We start from the raw sequence: 25242 nt of genomic DNA, 5'->3' as shown, positions 1-25242 counted from the left end.
ATGTCTGTAACAATACAGACAACAAAAAAAGATTCAGGACAAATACATTCCTTAGTAGGCATGTTAATATAGAACTTTGAAAAAAGAAAAGGAGTACTTGTGGCACCTTAGAGACTAACCAATTTATTAGAGCATAAGCTTTCATGAGCTACAGCTCACTTCCTCAGATGCATATCGTGGAAACTGCAGCAGGCTTTATATATACACAGAGAATATGAAACAATACCTCCTCCCACCCCACTGTCCTGCTGGTAATAGGTATTACCAGCAGGACAGTGGGGTGGGAGGAGGTATTGTTTCATATTCTCTGTGTATATATAAAGCCTGCTGCAGTTTCCACGATATGGTATTACCAGCAGGACAGTGGGGTGGGAGGAGGTATTGTTTCATATTCTCTGTGTATATATAAAGCCTGCTGCAGTTTCCACGATATGGTATTACCAGCAGGACAGTGGGGTGGGAGGAGGTATTGTTTCATATTCTCTGTGTATATATAAAGCCTGCTGCAGTTTCCACGATATGCATCTGAGGAAGTGAGCTGTAGCTCACGAAAGCTCATGCTCTAATAAATTGGTTAGTCTCTAAGGTGCCACAAGTACTCCTTTTCTTTTTGCGAATACAGACTAACACGGCTGTTACTCTGAAACATAGAACTTTGAGTAATAATTAATTTAAACTACAATACAGAAACATATTTCCCACACCCCTCAGAAGCAGTGCAAAGGCTTGGGGGAGTCAGAGGAATTGAGGAGCTGAGGGAGAGGGAATTAATTGCTGGGAAGGAGCCTGGGTGTGAATTTGGTGAGTTGTTGAGTGTGGGTGGGAGAAGTATGGAACAGGTTTTTTGGGGGGGTGAGGAAGGATTGTTAGGGGGTCTCTCCCACGTCAAGCCTCGCTGACCCCAAGCCTTTCACATTCAGTGAGGCACATCTGCCCTTATCAGCCACCAACTCTCCCCCCGTCCCCATGTGTCTCTGCACCCCCACTCCCACTCAGCCCCTGCCCCACTCTCTTCCCCCTGCCCCAGTAGCCCTTCTGAACCCAAATGTATGACTCCCCAGCCTGTGCCCTATGCTCCAATTCCTGTGCCTCCTGACCTGGATCCATGGCCAGGGCACTGTGAGGAACACAGCTTCTTCTCTTTCCTATCTCCGCTGGGGTTGCTCCCACCTGGGAGCGGCTGCTCTGTTCTGGTGCGACAGCAGCCCCTGGTGGACAAAATGCACAACTGCAGCACTTGTCCAGCAGAATGTATTTTCTGTGGAGAAAACAAATTCTGCAGGGGCCCTGAATTCTGGCACGCAGAGGGGCGCAGAATTCCCCAAGGAGTAATTTAGCTGTGATGCTCTGAGTACATTTCCCAGACCTGCAGAGGAGCTCTGTGTAAGCTCAAAAGCTTGACTCTCTCACTAACAGAAGTTGGTCCAGTAAAAGATATGAGTTCACTCACTTTGTCTCCCTAATATCCTGGGACCAACACGGCTCCAACACTACATATCACCTTATATGGAATTTCTGTCTGAGGAATGGAATGACTTGCGGTGCTCCCTCCTACACACATAAAAAGTGATTCCCATGGGTCATCTGAGCTGGCATGCTGTTTTATGCTCCCCTTCCCCCAAGCATCCAAAATTAAATTTGTAATCTTATATTTCTGCACAGGTGGTTGATTGTTGTGCAGCAGCCCAAATGAACTGTATTGTCAAGAAACTGTTGCCTTTGCGGAGGCCCTAATGGAAATCTATTGCATGTGGTAATAGATGTTACAAATAATGGAAAAGAGATATTTCAAAGACTGGAAGTGATCTATTTGATCTAATTACAGGGTTGTATTTGGCTTTTAGTTGGTACCTAAGTTTCTAAAAGTCTAGTAAAGGTGTTCCCTCAGAAAACAATTAATCCAATTCCTGGAATGTTTGTATTTTGAAGGAGTACTTGTCTCTAAGGTGCCACAAATACTCCTTTTCTTTTTGCGGATACAGACTAACATGGCTGCTTCTCTGAAACTTGCATTTTGAAGGATACTTTACTCTTAGGGCTTGGTTGCAGAAGACCCAGTGGGCCTTTGGAAATCCTTTAATCTATTCTCTGAATACCAAAGTCCTTCAGTGACTAGAGTATAGTTTGGCATAGTTGTAGACCACTAGTTGGGTATGATATGATGTAGTATTTCGAATAGTACTTTGGGTTCTGTTTTAATTATCTGTAATAGTGTGGCTCCAGAACACATTTTTAATCAAAGCTTGCAAAAGCAGAACACTTAGTTATCTCCAGATCTTTTTATAAGTAGTAATATTGGAAAGGAGTATAGATTGGGAAACAGTTTAATTGATTTTTTTTCTTTTATGTACTTTATGCATTTTAGATTTTCTGTTGCTACCCTTTATTTTTTCATTTAAAGTATGTCTTTGAAGCAAGCCACGTTTTAGAAAACTGCAACTCCAACAACCTTGGAAAGAACAATAACTGCACTCCTAGAATTCTGACTTTAACAAACAAAGGCTGTCTTGGAAAATGCAGATAGTTTGCATAACCTATTGATAGACATATAGGGCTGGAAAAGGAGCCCCATCCTGAGGAAGGATGAAGTATATGCATATTATCCAATTTACAAGTCATATAGTAAAGTCGCTAAGGTTGATGGAAGCAACTGTCTGTTGACCAAGCTGCCTCTACACCGCTGGTGAGGTTGAACTAACTACAGTCCTCAGGATGCAAAATTTTTCATAGGTCTGAGTGATGTACTGAGGTTTATCTAATTTTTAAGTGTAGACCAGGCCTGTCAAGGTTCCTCCCCCACTCTGAACTCTAGGGTACAGATGTGGGGCTCTGCATGAAAACCTCCTAAGCTTACTTTTAGCAGCTTAGGTTAAAACTTCCCCAAGGTACAAATTACTTTTATCCTTTGTCCTTGGAATATCCACTGCCATCACCAAACTCTAACTGGGTTTACTGGGAAACGTAGTTTGGACATGTCTTTCCCCCCAAAATCCTCCCAATCCTTGCACCCCACTTCCTCGGAAAGGTTTGGTAAAAATCCTCACCAATTTGCATAGGTGACCACCGACCCAAACCCTTGGATCTGAGAACAATGAAAAAGCATTCAGTTTTCTTACAAGAAGACTTTTAATAGAAATAGAAGCAAATAGAAGTAAAGGAATCACCCCTGTAAAATCAGGATGGTAGATACCTTACAGGGTAATTAGATTCAAAACATAGAGAATCCCTCTAGGCAAAACCTTAAGTTACAAAAAAGACACACAGACAGGAATAGTTATTCTATTCAGCACAATTCTTTTCTCAGCCATTTAAAGAAATCATAATCTATCACATACCTAGCTAGATTACTTACTAAAAGTTCTAAGACTCCATTCCTGGTCTATCCCTGGCAAAAGCAGCATACCAATAGACACAGACCCTTTGTTTCTCTCCCACCTCCCAGCTTTTGAAAGTATCTTGTCTCCTCATTGGTCATTTTGGTCAGGTGCCAGCGAGGTTACCTTTAGCTTCTTAACCCTTTACAGGTGATAGGATTTTTCCTCTGGCCAGGAGGGATTTTAAAGGGGTTTACCCTTCCCTTTATATTTATGACAAGGCCTAAGGATGTCTACACTTAAAATGCTACAGCAGCACAGCTGCTCCACTGTAATGCTTCAGTGTAGACACTACCTATGCTAACACAAGGGATTCTCCCATTACTGTAAGTAATCTGCCTCCCCTAGGGGTCAAAGCTAGCTATGTCATGAAGAATTCTTCCATTAACTTAGTGCTACACCAGGGGTTATGTATGTTGGTTTAACTGTTCTGTGCAAGGGTATGGATTTTTTACACTCCTCCAGTAGCTAATAGTTAAGAAGTTTTCTTGTGTAGACCAGGCCTAAGAGTGTTTTGCTCCGTCTTAAAGTGGATTAAGCTGCCCATGACCAAAGCACTCTTCCAGAACACGTCCACCTGCAGAATTATCAAGCAGAGCTATTACGCTTTACATCCGTTCCCCCTCTTAACCTGAATTAACTTTCAAGCCTGAATCTGCTTTAAACTCACCCTTGCAGTTAATCTCTTGGGGGTTTTTCCCCCTGCACGGCATTATGCTGCTCCAGCCTGTGAAGCTACATCTCAATCTGCTGTTTGGGCTGGGGGGAGGCCCAGGTAGGTTACCCCACAGGAGGGACCCAACGTTTAAAAAAAGGGGGGGGGAGTTTAAAGCAAGTGTTCGTATTCCTTAGGAGACCACAACAACGCTGCGGGAGTGAAAAGCAGTGTCCCTCCCTGGGCAGAAGGGGCTGGCGGCACGTTGGGGCAGCGGCCCGGCTAGGGGCGGTGCGCTGATGCCGCCACGGGCCCGCTGACTTCTCTGCGTTGGGCCCCGCGCGGAAGCGGCCGCGCATGGAGCCCGCGTCGCGTCGCGTGACCACGGCCCAAGTCGGGCGCGCGGCTCAGGCCCTCGCCTGACTTGGGCGCAGCCTCCCCCTCCCGGTCTCGCTGGTCCCGCCCTCGGCACACGCGCGACTACTCGGGGCCTCTCCGTGCGCTGTCCCCCCGTTAGCCCCTATGAGCCCCACGCGGTCGCTCTCTATTGTGCAGGCGGCGCCTGTCAGCCGGGATCCTCCTGGGGCAGGCCGCGCGCAGTGCACCTAAGCGGAAGCGGGTCACCGCCAGTCAGGGCGCGCGCCTGGTGCGCGGGCTCCGCCCTAGAGCAGCGAGAGCTAGGTAGGGCTCTGTTGCAGAGTCAGCAGGCAGCGCCAAGGACAGCTATGGCGGGGTCTTGAAAGGCCGGCGGGGGCACCGCCTCCTCCCCTTCAACCAGTCGCCCGTAGGACTGACGGTTGGTGGCGCGTGCGGCGGAGGCTGCTAACATGGTGGGTAGCGTCGCTCGCTCCTGCCGCGTGGCGCGGACTTCTCCGGGCGGTCTCCGTCTCCTTCTCCTTCCCCGCGCTGCTGGCCCGCCCTGCCCCGCCCTTTTACTGCCGGCTCCCGCTAGGTCGCGTCTCATCGTCCGGCGGGGGGCACCGCCCTGCGCCTGGCGAGCTCGGATCGATCCAGGCGCTGCTGGGCCCGTCGGCTCGCTGCAGAGCGCGGGAGGCGTCGCCCCGCGCTGACGGCTGTAGAGCCCGGCGCCCGCTGCCAGCCTAGCGGGGCCCAAGCGCCCGGATAGCGGGGTGGCGGCCGTTGGGGTAACGTGGCTAAGGGGGAGGGGTGCGATGGGGCCTGGGCCGGAGATGGAGCCGGGGGTGCGGGGAATTGTCCTCAGGCAGCGGGGCGGGCGGGGCCCCGGCCTGTGAGGGCCTCGGGATGTGTAACGAGGAGGGGCCGGGCGATCCCAGGCTGACGCTGCGGAGCTGGCAGGGATTTGGGGGCAGGGCTGGGAGGTGGAATCTGAACTCTGTGAGCTGAGCAATCTTGACCTGAAATCGGGGCCGCGATGAGCACGAGGCCCCGTCCCCGCCACGTGAAGCGTTGGCGGGTCGCTATTTACCCGCCTGCACGGATTCGCTGCAGAGCGTCACCTTGAGTGTAATGGGTGGGGGGCGGAGGGTGTTAAAATGTCTAGTTTGGTTAATAAAAAGAAAAGGAGTACTAGTAGCATCTTAGAGACTAACTAATTTATTTGAGCATAAGCTTTCATGAGCTACAGCTCACTTCATCCAATTTATTTGAGTGTAAGCTATAGCTGACGAAAGCTTATGCTCAAATAAATTAGTTAGTCTCTAAGGTGCCACTAGTACTCCTTTTCTTTTTGCGAATACAGACTAACAGGGCTTCTACTCTGAAACCTAGTTTGGTTAATATGTATCTGGGTTAGTGAAAATGTAAACTTATCGAAGTTTTTATTTATAGACTTTGCTCTGTAAAATAAGTTGGAAATTTTAACCGGGAAAGAATAAAGCAGACTTAGACGTCTGTTTAAAAGAAATGAAGTGCTGACAAATATTCAGCTTTGACTGGTACACATAAAATGAATTAATTTCTCAGTCTGATATGTTACTATCAATTTATGTGTTATTTATAACAATAATACATTTCTTAAAAATCAGATACTGAGGCCTCTTTAGATTGATAATACAACTTAACTTTTTTTTTTAAAGGGAACGCCACAAAAGGATGTTGTTATAAAACCTGATGCACCAAGCACATTGTTTTTGGAGAAACATGCAGATTACATAGCTTCTTATGGTGCAAAGAAAGACGATTATGTAGGTATTTGCTTATTTCACTATTGATAATACTCTGACAACAGTTATATATTTTGCCATTTCCTGCACTGGTAGGAGTAGGTTGGCAGGTGATGAGTTAGAAAGTTGCATATCTTTTTTGTCTCTGAATGCAAAGGGAAGGGTTAAAAGAAAAGACTGTTCTTCTGACAGGTGGAGATGGTGGTTTTCCTTGGTCAATGATGAGACTTGGCATGTATTATCTGACTCTAAAGTTGAAGATCACTGCTTTAGCTCTAGAATTACTCTGAGACCTAGGAAATGTGATTTTTTTTTTGCTTATTAGGATGAATTTGTGCTATTGTGATACAACATCTTCACAAATATCATGTATGTCCCATAGTTGCATTTCTACCTGATATAATGAGCCTCAGCATCACTGGATTTAATCTGGATTCTACTAGAAAATGTGTTGTTTTGAGACTTCTATATTATTTTAGGTGTAGCCCTAAATTCATTGTATTACAGTAATCTAGTCTGAGGGTGAAAGGGATACAGATAATTGCAGAGGTGTTCATCTGAGAGGCAAAGCTGCAGCTAGCCTTGCCAAACATGGACAAAAGGAAGCACTCTTGTCTGCTGCTGCTGTTTGTATATTCAAAAGCATCTGAAATTCCCACAGGACCCTTATGTTGGAATTCAGGTAGCACAAGGCAGGTGCACCTCTCTCTTCCATATATTTTTCCTAGCCAACCAGACGTATACCTCTGTCTTGTTAACAGTGAACCTTAGCCAACCAACCCTATCTGGTTTTATGAAAGAGAGACATTTATATTGTTGGTTGGTCATTCATCCCTCCTATAGTATTTTGTCGGAGAAGATGACCACATCTGTCGCTGACATGGAACCTAGATTGGCCTCTCATGAGACAGTGAGAAAACAGCAAACTACTTGTTTCTATTTGAGTGGATCATCCAGCATGATCCCCAGTTAAGAAGTTACGTTCTGGTCCCAGTGAAATCACTGGGAGCTTTAGCATTAGGGCCAAGCTTTCACTCTACATTTCCAAATATAATTCCATGTAACTATCTTAAAAAAACAAAGAAAGAGACAGGTTAAAAAATATAGCTATCAAATATTGTGGAAAGCATCACTAGCCTGGTGCTGAATTAACACAATAATGAAATAGAATTCTTCCACATGGGGACAGATAATATCTCTAACTCTGCCATTTGAGTATCTTCCACATGAGTACCAATAGAGTTGGCCAAACCTGAGATTTCCAGTGACTGGAAGTTTTAATGTTTTGAAATTTCAGGTGAGCCGGAAAATCTTTCATTTCCAAAATGAAATATGCTCCCTGGACCCCAGCAGCTGCTGACTTAAATTAATGTGATTCTTGTCAGTTTCACAGGGATTGGGGACCCCAGTTTCCTAGACTCCTGAGACAGTTGACTCCATGGCAGGGAGGTCTGGAAACCCTAGGAGTCTGGGCTCAAGCTAGGGCTCTTGGGGCTTCTAAGCCTCCTTTTGTAGACCTGGGGAGCCTAGACCCGGAGGATATGTCTACACTGTAGAAGAACAAATCTGTGGCAGCGAATCTCAGAGCTTGGGTCTACAAGCTCAGGCTTGCCTACAGTGCTAAAATAGTGCATGTTCCCTCTTGGGCTTTGAGACCCACCCCCATCTCGGGGTTTCACAGCCTGAGTGGGCATGTCTACACAGAAGTTTTTAGCACCATAACGCAAGCTTGAGTCTGGGCTGTGAGACATATAGCTAGTGTTCTACCAATTTCACGGCTGTGAAAAATGCGTCATGGTAAAATCTGATCTCCCCTGCTGCTGAGAGCCTGGGGCTGCTAGTCTGTCCGGGCTGGGGAGGGACAGGAGTTTTCCTTTTGCTGCGGGGCCACTCTTGGTGGGGAGATCAGATCCACCTCCAGGGGCAGTGCAGAAATGAGGGTGGTATACCCTCACTTCTTTGCTGCAGAAGCCCAGGAACTGGGCTCTGGACTCTCTTCCCCCCCAGCCACAGCTCTGGGTCCAGGCACTGAGCTCGGGGCTTCCTCCCGCAGTGTCTCCTGCCGGGCTGGGGGCTTTTGCTCCTGGTGGCTGCAGCTAGGGCAGCCTCGGCTTCTGGGCTTGCCCCAGCGCATGGCTCCTGCTCCAGCGCTGAGCCCAGGGCTTCCTCCTCTGGGGGCTTCTGCTCCTGACGGCTGCAGCCAGGGCGGATGCAGGAGGGTGGGACAGACTGCCTGGACTCGGGGCTTCTGCCCCATGCCACTCCAGCCGGGGGTCGGGGATCCCGTGACACATACGTGCACACACCCCTTGTGGCTTCTGCAATGAGCTCGGGACTTCCTCTCCCGGGGCTACGGGCTTACATTCCTGCCACCTCGGCCTGTGGGCAGCTCAGGCTTGGGGCTTCCCCACTACTGCTGCTCCAGTGGGCCTGGGGGCATCCCAGGATCAGGGCTTCTTCCCCTGCAGCTCCTGCCAGGGCTCAGGGTGACCTTGTAGGGGCTTCTGACCTGGGGCTGGGACATGTGTTTTTCCTGGGTGGGTCCCCAAATTGGCCAGGCCCCTGTCTTAATCTGTCCATGGTGTGGACTAGCAGCTAGGAACCCCCGGCTGGGGCGCTCCCAGCAACATGGGGGGGGGAGATCCTACCCACCTCCACCTCTGGGAACTTCCTCTAACTGCAGGAAGTTGGAAGGGTGCTGCCTTCAGAGCTCAGAAGTGAGGGTGGCAATCTTGGGACCCCACTACAACAACTTTGCAACCCCCCCCATCCCATTTTGGGTCAGGACCCCCACAGTTACAACACCCTGAAATTTCAGATATAATCATCTAAAATCATTAAATTGACCAATTCTAAAACCCTCTGGCCAGGAAATTGACGAGAATGGACTGTGAATTTGGTAGGGCCTTACTTATAGCTATAGATTGGTTTCTGTTTGTTTGTTTGCAGGGTAGATATACTCTGAGAGGCCAGGCTACAGTGGGTTTTCCATGTTTCCACAGCAGGGAGCCTGAGAACCCTGGTTCCCTGCTGCAGATACAGGAGTTGAGCCCTTGTGACAGACGGAGCTTTCTGGGTCCTGACTCCATGGCAAGGAGCTTGGAAGCCTTGCATAATAAGACTGCCCTTGAGCTGTGAACCAGCGCTACTTCCCAACGCTCAAGTAGTCCACATGTCTTACCTATCCCAGATCCTTAGACCCTGGAAGCCTAGGCTCCACAGCAGTCCACCTGGAAGTCTGATATAAGTTTGTCAAAGGAGACTGTTGCTTTGAAACACATCTGGTTCAATTAATCAGCTTCTTTGACAGAACTGTTTTGGTAGAAAATTCCTGATCAGCTCTAATTATTGAACCTCATGTTTCCCTATTTCAGTCTGGCTTGATTTTTAGTGTTCCCCTTTCAAGTCCACCAATGGTCTGGCCTTAGCCTTTGTGCCAGAAATACCAAAACATGAGGAATTTCTCTTGGGAATGAGAAAAGGAGTACTTGTGGCACCTTAGAGACTAACAAATTTATTTGAGCATAAGCTTTTGTTAGTCTCTAAAGTGCCACAAGTACTCCTTTTCTTTTTGGGAATACAGACTAACCCGGCTGCTACTTTGAAACCTGTCTTGGGAATGAGTACTTACAAATCCTTTCAAATACCGATAGCCTTTAACAATCCTCAATATGCTGGAGGCATAACTTGACATGTTATAGGGTCAGTTCTGGGAGCAGCGTTTTAATAAAAAATGACACATAGTTAGTTTAGCCATGTGATGTGTATTACAATATTGGGCTGGTTTATGACTTCAGCTGGACATAGAATGTATAATTCTTTATTAAATTAATCTCTTATATTCTGCTCATAGTAGTACTGTTCAGCTACGTTTTAATAGAATTACAAACTAAGCGAATTGGACATTCTAGTCATTTAGTACCTTTTTCCAGAGTAGTCTGTAGCAGTCGTGCTTGGGGGTTTTTAAACCAATTATGAATATCTGTATATATTTGATATTCATAAGGCTACACAGAGAAAACATACAGAAAAATAAAATTAGATGTTTAAATACGACAGGTCTGCCAACAAGATGGCCTCAATTACGTTTTAAAGTGTGGTGCCTCTGACTGAAACCTTCCTTCTCTTATGCCATGTGTATGGTCTCGCTCTCCTGCTCACCTGTAGCAAGAAAATACATAAATTACTATGGAATATTACAATACAGTATGAAAAATCATAGGTAATGCTGATCAAGAAAGATTTATAACAGTATATTAAGCTACAATAAATTAGGTTTTTTTTTCTTCCTGTTACTGCTCTAAATTGCTTTGCTTCAATTTTGGAAAATAGCAATTAGGTAATTAACTGAATGTTAGGCTGTTATTTTGAGGGGACCATTTAAGCAAAGGACTTGAGCAAAGGACCAGAGCCAAGAAGATTGTAACTTACGATCTGGTCTGAGCTACTGTCCTGCTGCATAAATATGAGCAAGTAACTTGACCTTATGCCTCAGCCATCTAAGATGGAAAAATTAAGTAAAAGGCAGAAATTCACTGAATCAGTTGCAGCATCTTAGCCAGCTTAGAAAGCTTGTCTTTCATAAGTAAACAACTTAGAATAAAGTACAACTTGGCTTGTTGGTTGGATGGGGAGGATTTGGTAATGCTAGATCTGTAGTTCAGAGAACTTAGTCTAACTTACAAAATTGCAGCATTATACAAAAAAATACAATCGCCACTTGTTTACAGTGCCCTGCAAAACCACAGATACCCGCTTTCTATCTGCGGGTATATGTATCTGCAGATGCAGTTGTATTGTTTACCATCTTTGCAGATCGGATGCAGATCCAAATTTTTGTATCCGAGGAGGGCTCTGATTGTTTATATGTCTTTGTCTGCTTAAGAACTAAAATTCTGTACTACTTAGGAGTACTGTATGTCGGAATATTTGAGGATGAGCGGTGTCTACTGGGGACTGACAGTAATGGATCTCATGGGACAGCTGCAACGAATGACCAAAGAAGAAATTCTAGCCTTCATCAAATCATGTCAACATGAGTGCGGTGGAATAAGTGCCAGTATAGGTCACGATCCTCACCTTTTATATACCCTAAGTGCTGTCCAGGTAAATATATAGAAAATATTGGAAGTAAGTGAAAACAGCTGCTTGATTTAATAAATTAATTTGACTGTTCAGATACCACCAAGGTATTTCATTTTTCTGCTGTCACATTGAAATGCTTTATCTGAGCCGGATTTGTTCATTAGAAAAATTGTTCAACTTATAGATTTATAGACAAGCTGGGACCACATGTATCTAAATGGCATTTTAAAAAATCTTGTATCATAAATCATTTTCTAGGGAAGAAGTGTTGTGGGTTGTAATCCTTGAATAGGATGAAATAGAGTAGATGTGTCTGGTACTGAGAGATGGGGCCCAGGAGTATCGCAGGTCAGTGATGAGTCTTGGCATGTATTACCTGAATCTAAAGTTGATGATTATCACACTTTAGCTCTAGAATTACTCTGAGACCTGAGGAAATTGCTGTGCCCACTCTTTTTAGGTTGAGTGAGTCCCAGCTATTGTGGGTATAGAGCCACACTTCTGCTCGTCATAAATTATTCTCAGTGTCTTAATTGGTTACCACACATTCTGGACCAAGTTTGGGTCTATCCATGCTCGCCAGCCAAAAGATATGTACATAGGGTTCCCAGCCCAGTATAGAGAGGGAATAAGTCTTGAGGTCCTTCTGATTTTCTTAAACTCCTTATGCTTAATATTGATGTTACTATAAGGTAATAAAACCACAATAGATTGCAGCCTAAATATAAAAATCTAAACTGAAAATTTAAGTTACAAATTTAAAATAAAGTCAGGAAATGCGAATCTAAGGTTCTTTTAGCAATGCTAAACTAACCCACCTTGCACATACTGTATTCATTTATATTATACATTAAGAATTCTAAACTGCTAATCCAAAATAATAAGTGCAAGTTGCCACAAGAATCTTAATTTCTGCTTTTCCTGTCCTGCAACTTTATTAGAACACAATATGGCAATGTTAATATGTTTTTCGATTTAAAAAAGCATATTGCAACACTGGAGTATTATGTAACCCTCTGTAAACTGCAAAATATAGATTACTCCAAACACTGTGGCTGAAATTAGGGAATTGCTCAATTTGTTTTCTGCAACTCCATAGGACTTAAATTGCAATCAGCAGATAAAGAGAACTTAGACCTGGGTGAAATTTTTCAAAATTTTGTTGAAATTCTCCTCTCCACCATCCCCTTATAATTCACTCCATAGAGGTTTTTCCAAGAGCTTTTTTGAGCAGAATCAGCTGAATTACTTCCTATAATATGATTTAACTAAATTGTTCATAACTTAAAATTCTTCTCACTATTACCAGGCATGTGCTGCTTATTGAGGACTAGTCTATACTTTTAAACTCAAGTTGTGATTTTTTTAATCTATATTTGTAAATATGCACCTATCCAAAAGCTTTCTGCACCTTTCCATTACTTAGGTATACATACTACTACAAGCCCAAAACATCCTTATCTCCTAACAAAATTCAACCATAATCAGACTGTAATAAATCAATACCATGTTCCATGATGCTAGCCTAACTTAAATGACTGTTTTAAAACTTTAAAGTGGAGAAAGAGATTGTGTTGAGACCATGCATGGAAATCTTCATCTTTATTTGGGAATTTTAAAATTTTATGGAATCAAGCTTGTAATGTTGGGTAGGTTGTAGTTAGCTGAAGCTTTCATGGTAGTGAAAAGTTTTAGTGATTTTATGTTCATCGATAAAATTAAATTCTGTGTTTTGTTTTAAGAAAACTAGGGCTCTGGTTCTCTGGTAAATTCTAGGAAACTTTATCCTTCTAGTAATTGATGTGAGTTATTTTTGTTTTGCAGATTCTTACCTTATATGATAGTCTCCATGTTGTTGATGTAAATAAAATTGTTGACTACGTAAAGAGCCTGCAAAAAGAAGATGGATCGTTTGCTGGAGACAAATGGGGTAACTTACGTCTTCAAAATCTCATTGATGAGTTACATATTTCATATAATGAAGCAGTTAAGATTAAGTTGCCCTGCATGTTTTTTCACTGTGTATTGTGCATGAACTGCATTTATTTCCCTCCGTGTGTAAAAAGGAGCCAGTCACATGTCATTGCTTTTCTAGATGACTCTAAACTTATAGAAAAATGGAATTAAATAACAAAAACTGAATAGCCTTCATAGAAGTTTCTGAAAGCTCAAAACTTGTTAGAGCTTGTGATGGAGGGTGCCTTCTCATTTCAGTGTAATTTGTATCAGATATTAATCTTTGAGTTTACTATCTAGTGATTCTAAGTTGTGGTATGTCTGTTGCTTGTAAAAGGAACTATCTCTGCATAGCAATGACACACATCTGCGTCTGCAGTCACAGCTTCTAAAAATATTGATCTGCTTTAATTTTGATTTTTTAGACGGTATGTTTGTTCACTTTTTCTTCTGTTGACATTTTAAAATATTCTTTATTTTATATAAAATATATTTTAATATTTCAATGTTGTATCCTGTTGAATATCAGTTACAACAAAACCATTGTTTCATTTTTCAGTTAATAAAATGAAACGATCAAGGTATTTCAACATATGTAAATCCATAAGCATCAGTTTGTGGTTGACAAGCTATGTGTTGGTATTAAAATGGTGCTGAATATGGATGACCAACTTTTACATTGAACCAGTTTGTCATAATATAGTAATAAAATACACAGGCAAGGATATGACAATTTACATTCTTGTTAGTATTTATCAGATTGGATTACTGAAATGCATTCTAAATGAGGTTACCGTTGAAGAAAATTCAGGAGCTAATGCTAATACAGAATGTGGTTACCTGCTTGATTGGTGATAGGAGCTACAACGAGGATATTATACCAGTTCTGAAAAACTGCACTCATTCTCTATTTGTATCTGGGGTACAGTTTAAAGTGTTGATTTGAGTTCTAATTACTGAGGTCTAATCTACGCTGGGAAAAGGATTACTGATACAGCAACCCCTCCTAATGTATGCACAGCTTTTGCTGGTATAATGGTTGGTTCCCTTAGCAAAATAACACACACCTTTTTTTTTTTAAACAATATAACTCGGGAGCGAGCAAACTATGGCCCGGGGGGCCACATCCGGCCCTTCAGACGTTTTAATCCAGCCCTTGAACTCCTGCTGGGGAGCGGGGTCTGGGGCTTGCCCCACTCTGCACGGCTCCTGGAAACAGCAGCATGTCCCCCCTCCAGCTCTTGTGGAGCTCTCTGCCTGCCCCTACATGCTGCCCCCTGCCCCAAGCGCCACCCCTGCAGCTTCCATTGGCCAGGAACAGTGGCCAGTGGGTGCTGCAGGGGCGGTGCCTGCAGATGGGGCAGAGTGCAGCGCTGTCTGGCCGCACCACTGCGTAGGAGCTGGAAGGGGGGACGTGCCGCTGCTTCCGGGAGCTGCTTGAGGTAAGTGCCAACCGGAGTCTGCACCTTGACCCTCGCCTGCACCCTAACCCTCTGCCCTAGTCCTGATTCCCCTTCTGCCCTCTGAGCCCCTCGGTCCCAGCCCAGAGCACCCTTCTGCACTCCAAACCCCTCATCCGCAGCCCATTGCCCGCATCCCCAGCTGAAGCCCTCACCCCCCCACCCCAACCTTCTGCTCCAGTCGGAAGACCCCTCCCACACTCTGAACTACTCATTTCTGGCCCCACCCCAGAGCCCTCACCCACTCCTGGACCCCAACCCCCAATTTCATGAGCATTCATGGCCTGCCATACAATTTCCATACCCAGATGTGGCTCTTGGGCCGAAAAGTTTGCCCATTGCTGATATAACTATTTATACTAGGGCTTTTTTGCCACTATAGAAATGTCATAAAAATCATTCCTCTAACTGATGAAACTGTACTTGCAAGCTTCTAGTGTAGACCTTGCCTAAGAGACCTTTCTTGATCTGTGTCTTCACACCAGCTGAGGACCTTGAGCATTGTGGAGCCTGGTGTTGGTGTATTCTTGAGGGTACACTGCTCTTTAACTTGCTTTGTCCAAAGTTCTGAGTCTTTGTGGCGTTCAGATTATGATGTTGAAGAGCTGAGAGTGGGTAATGTGGGTAATTTACTGGTGAATGAGTCTCTGTGTTGACATGGTTTAACCAGTTCTCTTTCCATTCAGTGCACAGACTGTGCAGTGGGTATTTTTTAGAAACTGAAAAATAAATAGCATATTTACAAATTACTTTTAACTGGGGTAAACCTGGATATTTATCTGGCAACCACAAAGTGATCAAAGGATTATTAATTCATGGTTACATACTGATCACTTTATATTTGTTTAGTGTTATCCTATTGGGAAATAATGTGAATGTATTGACTGGTGGAGGAAAATATTGGTGTAAAGTATTGGAGTGTTTTCTATTTAATCAGGGAAACACCCATGTTTCGTGACTTACTGTACCCTTTTTAATAGCATGCATTCTCTGTGTGCCTGTAAAAAAAAATATATATATATAGTTCTCTGTAGTTATACTATTTTTTTCTCCCCCTTTGTAGGAGAAATAGATACAAGGTTCTCTTTCTGTGCTGCAGCAACACTAGCTCTTTTGGTAAGTTCTGCAATAGGGTGGCTATTAGATACAAATATGTAACAGTTTTCTGTGGATGGCAGACAAATGATGCTACAGTAGGTGTACTTAATTTACTTGGTGGTAGTATAAAATGTTAAAAGGACTTTTCTGACTTGCAGGGGAAGCTAGATGTTGTTGATGTGGAAAAAGCAGTCGAATTTGTTTTGTCCTGTATGAACTTTGATGGAGGATTTGGTTGCAGACCAGGTTCTGAATCACATGCAGGGCAGGTAAGTGGTGGTGCTTTCACACTGAAATATTTTAAATTAGCAAGAAATTCTTAAGTATCAAATATTTACTTTTTATCATTGTTTTTAAAACCTGTCAGCAATGCAGACTGAAGCATTTTTCAGTTCCTAAATGTATGTAAAGAACTATTCCATTAAATGACACAAGTACAGAATTCATCTGTTAAGAGGCCTAGAAGCTGAATTTTGTCTGTAAAAATCCATATCAGAACCACAATTTTGTATAGTGGTGTGAATTTTTGTTTCAAACTTCACAGGGATGAGTTAAAAATGTAATTAAAAAAGTTCCAAAAGAAAGACCAGTATGCAGCGGTTCAAAAAGGAGTTAACATTCAGATTTGTTAGGGAGGAAATATCTCAAATGTTCTAATATGATTAGAGCACAATTTTAAAATCATCTACTTTTTCTCTGTTAGAATAAGCATATCAGAACTTTTGTAATTTACTGGCTTGCATATTGTTCAAATGTCTTACCTTCTGGTAGCAAAAATACTTGTTTGGCCTAATTATAGTTCAGGTGGAATTTAGAATAAAAGGTAAGAGTGGAATCTACGGTAAAGTCTGATATGTTGCAGAGGTAACTTGGTTAACTTCTTGATGGTGCTGGTGGAATTTCTTTTAAGGTGACAGGCTAGCTGGAGGTAAGGTGAAGGGGTACAACTAGAGCTCATTAAGAATTATGATATCATTAAGAATGGATAAATGCCAAGGAAGATGACCTGTATGACTTCCTCTAGAAACTTTACATGTAACTTAACTTTGGATTAAGTTGATACCAACACTTACTCCGAACCTCCAGTTGATAGAAGTTAACTTTAACACATTTTAGTACTATTTCAGTATAGATTTAATCACAATAATCAGCTGTTCATTTTCCATAATTGTTCTGAGCATCAGAATCTGGAAGGATTTATTTGTTTAAATGAAAATATAAAAACTACTCAATATAGAGAAACTTATTTATGAAACATGCAACTGAACGTTATACAGTCCGCCTCAAAATAGGTTTTTTTATTCTGAGTCTCCTGTAAGGTCCTGCATACATTAAGAAAATACCTTAACGTTCAGTCTGATCTTTCAGGACTCTACAAATTACATTTTGCTTTTAATGACAACTAGAGTACATTAGTAAAAATGTTATCTTCTGATAAGATGTAAAAAATCATAACAGTGGAGTAGTATGTTCACTTTGTAAACTGAACACTTAATTTTCTAACTTGCTTATTTTAACTATTAGCATGATGTGAAATAATGGAATCCTGCTTTGTGATCTTCCTACATTTAGTCTTATTACATGCTACTTTTAGTTCTTAAATACACATGAACTTTATGTCTGTAATTTTAGATCTATTGTTGCACAGGATTTCTGGCTATAACAGGCCAGTTGCACCAAATAAATGCTGACTTGCTGGGCTGGTGGCTTTGTGAACGTCAGTTACCCTCTGGAGGTCTCAATGGAAGGCCAGAGAAGGTATTTGGTTTGCTTTTTTAAAAAAAAAAAAAAACTCTTAGTGTAGAAGCAGAAATATTTTTCTAATTCCTGGAAAATATCATGGACTTCCTCTCAAATGCTGTTGCAAAACTTTTCAAATGTTTTTACTCTTAATCTTGATTAAGCCTCAAAATATCTTGCTGAATCAGGGCCTGGATATATTGTGATGTTTTAGGAATGCTGTGTACTACGGGATTTATAAATGTTCATTCGTAAAGTAACGAGAAAAATACTTTGTTGGATTTATAATTTTTGTGGGACTCTATTGTATGTGTCCAACAATTGAATAATGTAATCCGGAATGACTGACTTGCAAGTGGAGACTTCTTAGCACTAGTTTTCTTAATGGATGCAGCAGACAAATGCTTTCAAACTTAAGATTTTTTTTTTGTTGTTGTTTAAATTATTAGTTGATACTGTCCTCAAAGTCTCTTGTCCTTCTTCCTCGTTTACATGGTATTTTCATGGCTGTCTTCTTCAGAGCCAAAATCCTGCCAAAGAGACTCTCAAGGTTTCAAAAGCAGCAGAACACTTGTGATTCTGCTGCTGGGGGACAGGGGGAGGAGGAAGGGCCATCTGTGAATAAGCTGGGTGTTGGAACTCTGTTCTCTGCCCAAGAAACAATGCTCCAGAGTTGTACTCCACTCAGTGACGTTTTGATGATGTGGCCAGTGGTTTCACGAAACCTAGTGTTACTACTGCAACGCATGTATTTAAAAAAAGTAATACTCGTATATTTATTTGCCAGTTACCAGATGTATGTTATTCATGGTGGGTGTTAGCATCCCTGAAGATAATTGGTAGACTACATTGGATTGACAGAGAGAAATTGCGCTGCTTTATCTTGGCTTGCCAGGATGAGGAGACTGGAGGATTTGCAGACAGACCAGGAGATATGGCAAGTTCATTTAAATGTACATTTTAGGTTGAAATTCAAGGTTTACAGGTTTGCAAAAGGCTTTATGTTCTATATAATAAAAATTAAACCAATGCAGGTAGTACATGAGTATGAACAGGGTAATGCTACTTAGCATATCTGTTTCCTTGAGGGAGCATGTGACAGTCTTTGATATCTGCAGATTATCCCATGCTGAGAATTCAGGAGCCTTTTCCTGTTTAAAGCCCCAGCAGACGGCTGAAAAAACATTTTTTTAAAAAGCAACAGGCTAATAAGATTGTAGACTCTGTTGCAGTTGTGACTGTGTACATTTTAAAATGCTACAGTAAAAAGAGAAGTAAAAACTAAAGTTGTTTAAATAGACTTGTCCAGTTACATTTGATTATTATTTTTTTTTTTTCTTTTCAGTTAAGTGGTGTTGGAAAACATTAAGAATATATGCTCTGGATATTTATAGCTTAGAACAGGGGTTCTCAAACTTCACCACAGCCCCCTACTGACAACAGATTACTACATGACCCCAGGAGGGGGAACTGAAGCCTGAGCCCGCCAAGACCTGCCACCCTAGTAGGGGGCCTGTAACCTGAGCCCGACCAATGAGGGATGAAGTTGAAGCCTGAGTCACCATGGCTGAAGCCTTTGGGCTTTGGCCCCAGGCGGTGGGGCTTGGGCTTCAGGCCCCAGCAAGTCTAACACCAGTCCTGGCAAACCCATTAAAATGGGGTCTTGACCCACTTTGGGGTCCCGACCCACTGCTGGCTTAGAATTTAGCAAAGACAAATGTGTTAATTTAAACAAAAAACATTGGGTAAACTAAAGATGAAAGTGAGCTACATGAAAATGGAAGGTGAAAATAATATTTAAGATTTCCCATTAAAAATTGTGGCAGTATATTTAAGGTCAAATTACAATCTGGTCATCAGTAAAACACAGTGTTGTGGCAGTTATTGTGAGAATTGAAATATTTGCTGCTACTAAAGCTAAATTTTCTGTTCAACTTGTATTTACCTGAGAGACTGAATACCTTTCCCAGACTTGAGGAAGAGCTCTGTAGTTAGAAAGCGTGTCTCTCTCTCACCAGAAGTTTGTCCAATAAAAGATATTACCTCATGCACTTTGTCTCTCTAATACCCACAATCGTGAGTTTAGTTAGTTTCTCCCTCCCTTATTTACTATAAATATATTCACAATAGTTACTTGTTCAGGCTTGGCTTGTCGTAACTTGGGCCTGCCCATGTCTGCTAAGTTAGCCCAACACTTGTAGCAGGAAGCTTTTTTTAATGTCTCTAAGGAGAATTAGAAAGTAACATTAACTTTGGGGCCATACAGGGGCCCAGTCTCCTGTGTAAATTTAGAGCAGCCTCAGAGCTCCTTTAGCTTACATTTGGCTTTTAATGGCCTATCTATGGGCCTTAGGAAGCAGAGAATAGCCAGTGCTATGCATTCTGGACATGCCCATGATCTGCCTGCTATGCCAACTCTTTGAGGAAGGGACAGTCTTTTAATTGTGTTTTGTTCAGTGCTTAGTATGTTAGGGCCCTGGTACGAGGCTGAGGCTCTTAGGCGATATCAGAATACTAAGATGTGGGAGGCTGGTAGCTGGGTCAGTGTAGAGCCCTTAAGCCAGCTGTAAACTGGCCAGTGAGGCCTTCTGTACAGATGGTATATTCAGGGGGCTGTTTCCACCTAGTTTATTGCTTATTTACACAGCAGAGCAATGTAAGGAACTTTAGTAAGCTGTGAACTAAGTCCTAAGGGTTTCTTTAGTGCAGTTAGCTCAGGCTCTTACTTGGGTATTGTCCACACACACAATCCTGTCATCTAAGCTAAGTGGTGCTCTCAGTTTGGTGCTAGCCAGCACAGTTGTGGGGTATGGGTTATAGCCCTGGTTTCTATTTTCACTAGTGCTGGCAATGCCCACTTTGCAATGAAGATGCAGGCTAAATCACTGAAGGCATACCCTCAGCCTAAGGGTTTAAGTAAGTAGCCTTCTATGTTGTCTGTGTAGGGATATGCAAACTGCATAGCAGCCTTCTGGAAAATCTGTTTCTAATCTCATGAAGGAATCGCTAAATCTCGGAGAATTACCTCCTACCTTTTTTTTTTGTTTGTTTTCTATGCCCCATTTTTCTTTTCCTGTTTTCCCTCCAGTTGTGTATGCAGGTCCCTCTGGCTCCCTCTAAGACAGAGACACTCAAACTCTTTTTTACTGGTGACCCCTTTCACATAGCAAGCCTCTGAGTGCGCCTCCCCCCTGCCATATAAATTAAAATCACTTTTGATGTATTTAACACCATTATAAATGCTGAAGGCAAAGCAGGGTTTGGGGTGGAGGTTGACCACTCGTGACACCCCCCCCCAATGTAATAATCTCATGACCCCCTGAAGGGTCCCAACCCCCAGTTTGAGAACCCCTACTATAAGACCTGTCAGCACAACTCTATGTTCAGAGAGACTGCCAAACACCAATAAAATGTGGAGTTTATGGCAGATTGGGTTTTAGATCACCAGGTTAGCCTATAACTTTTACATTATATATAGTAGAATCATGAGGTGCTGGATTTACCATGTTGTAACAATACAATAGAGGAATTGGTGGAAAGAGCTGTCAGACTTTTTCCATTATCTTTATGCATACTGTTGAGTTCAGGTTTAAAAAATTTTCTGGTGGCAACAAACATCATCAATTCAAACATCTCAAAGTTGTATCCTAAATGTATACAGTTTGAAGCTGGCTATTGATTTCTTTTAATGTGCGTGAATATTTCTGTTATTTTTAAAGTAATTGCATACTAAAAACCAGGAAGTTGTGCATTTGCATTGTTCTCTGAAATTAAATCTTCAACCACCATTGAGCTTTCTCAGTCTTTTCTAGCAACTCAGTTGTCTTATTCTCTCACTGTAAACTCATCCAAAGGGTTTTAGTTGTCAGTGTGTTATAAATTAGTTAATTTTTTTCCAGGTGGATCCTTTTCACACCTTATTTGGAATTGCTGGACTATCATTGTTAGGAGACGAACAAATTAAGCCTGTCAGTCCTGTTTTTTGTATGCCTGAAGACATCCTTCAAAGAATAAATGTACAGCCTGAACTTGTGAGCTAGACCTTACAGAAGCAAAAGGTTGCAATGCTCAGCTGCTTTGATTTTGTTGGTTGAAACTCATCTCAAACATACTTGCATATATTTTTTCATTTTAATGTGTTTACATCAGTACAGTAAGAAATTATCACTATACAGTAAACCTTGTCACTTTGTCTGTGGATTGTGTCAAAATGGCTTGTTTAAATAAATTATGTGGATGTTACATGTATTGCAGGTCTGTAACAGATGAAAAGAAACATTTTTATCTGCATCTATATATGTGGACCTGTGAGCTCTGTACACTAACTTAGAACAACAGTGTATTAGTACCACTAGTAGAGTACTTGAATGACTTAATTTTTTTGTATTTCCTACAACATCAATCATAAAACATTTTTCTTGATAATATAAGCATGTATTGACAGTGAATTGCCCTGAGCACTGTATTTAAGAGAAGCAGAGAAAAGATACTTACAGTTAGAACACTTTGATGTTAGTGGACACTTGTGCATTTAAAACATCCTGTTTAGGATATACTACCATTTTTATCCACTGAAACACAAGTTTTCTTCTCCTAGCAATTAAGAGTAAAGGTTTTTGTTCTCAGCAAATACAGTTGTTACCTACCAGTAAAGTCCTTTATTAAAGAAAATATTTTTACTACTGGAAATCCAATATAATTTGTGTTTGAGTGTAGATTGAGACTTGCTGGTAATAAGCATTCTACAGATTGCCACTCTACAGTCTTATGATTTGCCAAATGTGCTGCTAATTGAAAATTTGTCATTGGTTTGAACTACTACTTCATTAGCACTTGAGAAAATAGTTGCGAAAGAAATATCAAGAATAAAAGTAGCTATGAAAAATATTTTCTGAAGGATGAAATCGTTTTTGTCTTCATTGGAGCGCTTAAAGTGCCTCCATTTTACATCCCATAGCATTGTGTGTTTGCATCTGGTCACCATGTTCTGACTGAGAAAGACTAAGTGAAATTCCAGTTGGACCATATTAAAGGTAATTGTGAAGGAAAAAATAGCCTTTAACAGTCCCCAGCTTATTTATAGTTACAGATGTCCTAAAAGATTTTTCAAAATAGTTCTCCATTTTTTTAATAGAATGGTCAATGCAGAGCACTAGTCCTTATTTCAATTGGCCTGTTTTAAGGTTATTTTTCTTTAAAAGCCTTTTTGCCAGTCAAACTGTTTTTCTAAATTAACTGGTGGTTCTGTTAAAGAAGACCACTGATAAGAAAAGGTGTACAAAGCAAACTAGTGTTCTAATTAGTCACTGCTTAAATATATTCTAGTCTTCCGCTTTAATTACTATATTATATAGATTTTTTTTTTTTTTGAAAGATTCTGGTACTGTATATTGTAGTCAATCTAGCAATAGCTGTCACTACACATACGAATTTATCTATAAATTATATCTTGTTCAATCTTCCATCAATAAAGCATCCAATGAAGAAAATTAGTTGTCCTTTATAACATGTGGAAGTTAAAGCATTTAGTCTCAGCATTGGTATTACTAACTACCTCATTTTATCATGTTTAAATGTTAAGATTTTCAGCTCCCTGTGTGGAATTACAGTAAGATATTAGTACTGTCTTTGACAGCTTGACTTTGCATGTAGAGATCCTTTATTAAATGTTTTCACACACTTGTTTCTATAATTATTGATATTTTTACACAACTTCATACTGAAGTATCCTTCAATGTATATATTGAAAAAACAATCATTCATTGCAGCATAGCTACTAATGTCCTGGAACTGCAGTAACAATATTGTGGTAAGAAGGAAGATCCTCTCATGGATCAATAACTAGTCAACATGGGAAACTAAGGGTAGGACTAAATGGTCATTTTCAAAATCTAGAAAGGCAAATAGTGGTATCCTCCAGGGATCTATACTGGGACCAGTGGTGATCAACATCTCGATTAATGATATAGGAAAGGGTAAACTGTGAGGTGGCAAAATTTGCAGACAATACAAAATTGCTCAAGATAGTGAAGTCCAAAGCTGACAATGAAGAGTTAAAAGGAGATCTCACAAACCTAGGTGATGGAGCAAAAAAAAGCAGATGGAATTCAGTGTTGATAGGTGCTATACATACAAAATGACGGTGTCTAAATTATTTGTTCCTACTCAGGTTTCAGGGTAGCAGCTGTGTTAGTCTGTATCCGCAAAAAGAACAGGAGTACTTGTGGCACCTTAGAGACTAACACATTTATTAGAGCATAAGCTTTCGTGAGCTACAGCTCACTTCATCGGATGCATAGAAGGGAACACACATGCAGACACAGAGATAAGTGGGAACTATACAAACTGTAAGACAAGGTGTGAGAATAGTGAATCTATTTCCCTAAATTAAGTAGTCTCACACCTTCTTGTCAACTGTCTAAATAGGCCATCTTGATTATCACTGCAAAAGTTTTATTTCTCCTACTGAAAATAGTTCATCTTAACTAATTAGCCTCTTACAGTTTTTTAGTAACTTCCCAGTTATCTCTGGGTGTGTGTGTGTGTGTGTGTGTGTTCCCTTCTATGCATCTGATGTAGTGAGCTGTAGTTCACGAAAGCTTATGCTCTAATAAATTTCAGAGTAGCAGCCATGTTAGTCTGTATTTGCAAAAAGAAAAGGAGTACTTGTGGCACCTTAGAGACTAACAAATTTATTTAAGCATAAGCTTTCGTGAGTCTCTAAGGTGCCACAAGTACTCCTGTTCTTGTTCCTACTCGAGATCTTGGAGTCATTGTGAATAGTTCTCTGAAAACATCTGCAGCAGCAGTCAAAAATGTTAGGCACCCTTAGGAAATGGATAAATAAGAGGGAAATATGACACTGTATGGGGGTGGGCAAACTTTTTGGCCCAAGGGCCACATCTGGGTTGTGCAACTGTATAGAGGGCTGGGTAGGGAAGGTTTGTGCCTCCCCAACCAGCATGGCCCCTGCCCCCTATCCACCCCCTCCCACTTCCTACCCCCTGACTGCCCGCTTCAGAACAGCTGACCCATCCAACCCTCCCTGCTCCTTGACCCCTGACTGCCCTGACCCTCTAACCACACCCTTGCCATCTGACAGTTCCCCTGGGACTCCCACTCCTGTCCAACCCCCTGACCACCTCCACCCCATCCAACCACCCCATGCTACTTGTCCCCTGACTGCCCCTCCAGACCCTCTGCCCCTTATCCAACCCCTCCCTGCCCCCTTACCAGCCACCAGAGCCAGTCATGCCACCATGCTGCCTGGCAGGAGTGGCGGGTCAGAGCACTGGTGGCATGGCATGATGAGGGTGTGGGTGTTGAGGGCTAGTCTCCCTGGTTGGGAGCTCGGGCCAGGCAGGATGGTCTTGCGGGCCGGATGTGGCCTGCGGGCTGTAGTTTGCCCACCTCTGCTCTATATAAATCCATGGTATGCCCACACCTTGAATATGGTGCAGTATTGGTTGCCTCATCTCAAAAAAGATGCATTAGAATTGGAAAAGGTACAGAGAAGGGCAACAAAAATGATTAAGGGTATGGAACAGCATTAAAAAGATGGGCTATTCATCTTGGAAAATATTACTGAGGGGGGATAAGATAGAGGTCTATAAAATCATGACTGGTGTGGAGAAAGTAAATAAGGAAGTGTTTATGACGCAAGAACTAAGAGTCACAAATGAAATTAATAGGCAGCAGGTTTAAAAACAAAAGGAAGAAAGAACTTCACA

At 42.0% G+C, this 25242-nt stretch overlaps 1 protein-coding gene across 2 annotated transcripts; it reads left to right on the top strand.

The window, feature by feature from the left end:
* The first annotated feature begins 3290 nt into the window (after nt 1-3290).
* Nucleotides 3291-23182, top strand: RABGGTB (Rab geranylgeranyltransferase subunit beta). Of its 2 annotated transcripts, none has more exons than XM_084636708.1 (9): nt 3291-4859; nt 6087-6194; nt 11082-11279; nt 13083-13188; nt 15738-15790; nt 15931-16041; nt 17405-17530; nt 18300-18449; nt 21412-23182. In XM_084636708.1, the coding sequence occupies exons 1-9, from the start codon at nt 4857-4859 to the stop codon at nt 21550-21552; spliced, it is 996 nt and encodes a 331-aa protein (XP_084492834.1). In that variant the 5' UTR covers nt 3291-4856; the 3' UTR covers nt 21553-23182. The 2 variants fall into 2 exon arrangements, with proteins under 2 accessions (XP_084492834.1, XP_084492835.1); XM_084636709.1 differs by lacking the exon at nt 3291-4859 and adding an exon at nt 5005-5174.
* Nucleotides 23183-25242: the final 2060 nt, after the last annotated feature.

The sequence above is a fragment of the Lepidochelys olivacea genome, assembly GCF_965140295.1.
Source record: "Lepidochelys olivacea isolate rLepOli2 genome assembly, chromosome: 8".
Classification (NCBI taxonomy): Eukaryota; Metazoa; Chordata; order Testudines; family Cheloniidae; genus Lepidochelys; species Lepidochelys olivacea.
Note: the sequence above shows the minus strand (reverse complement) of the source record. Positions and strands in the feature narration are given on the sequence as shown.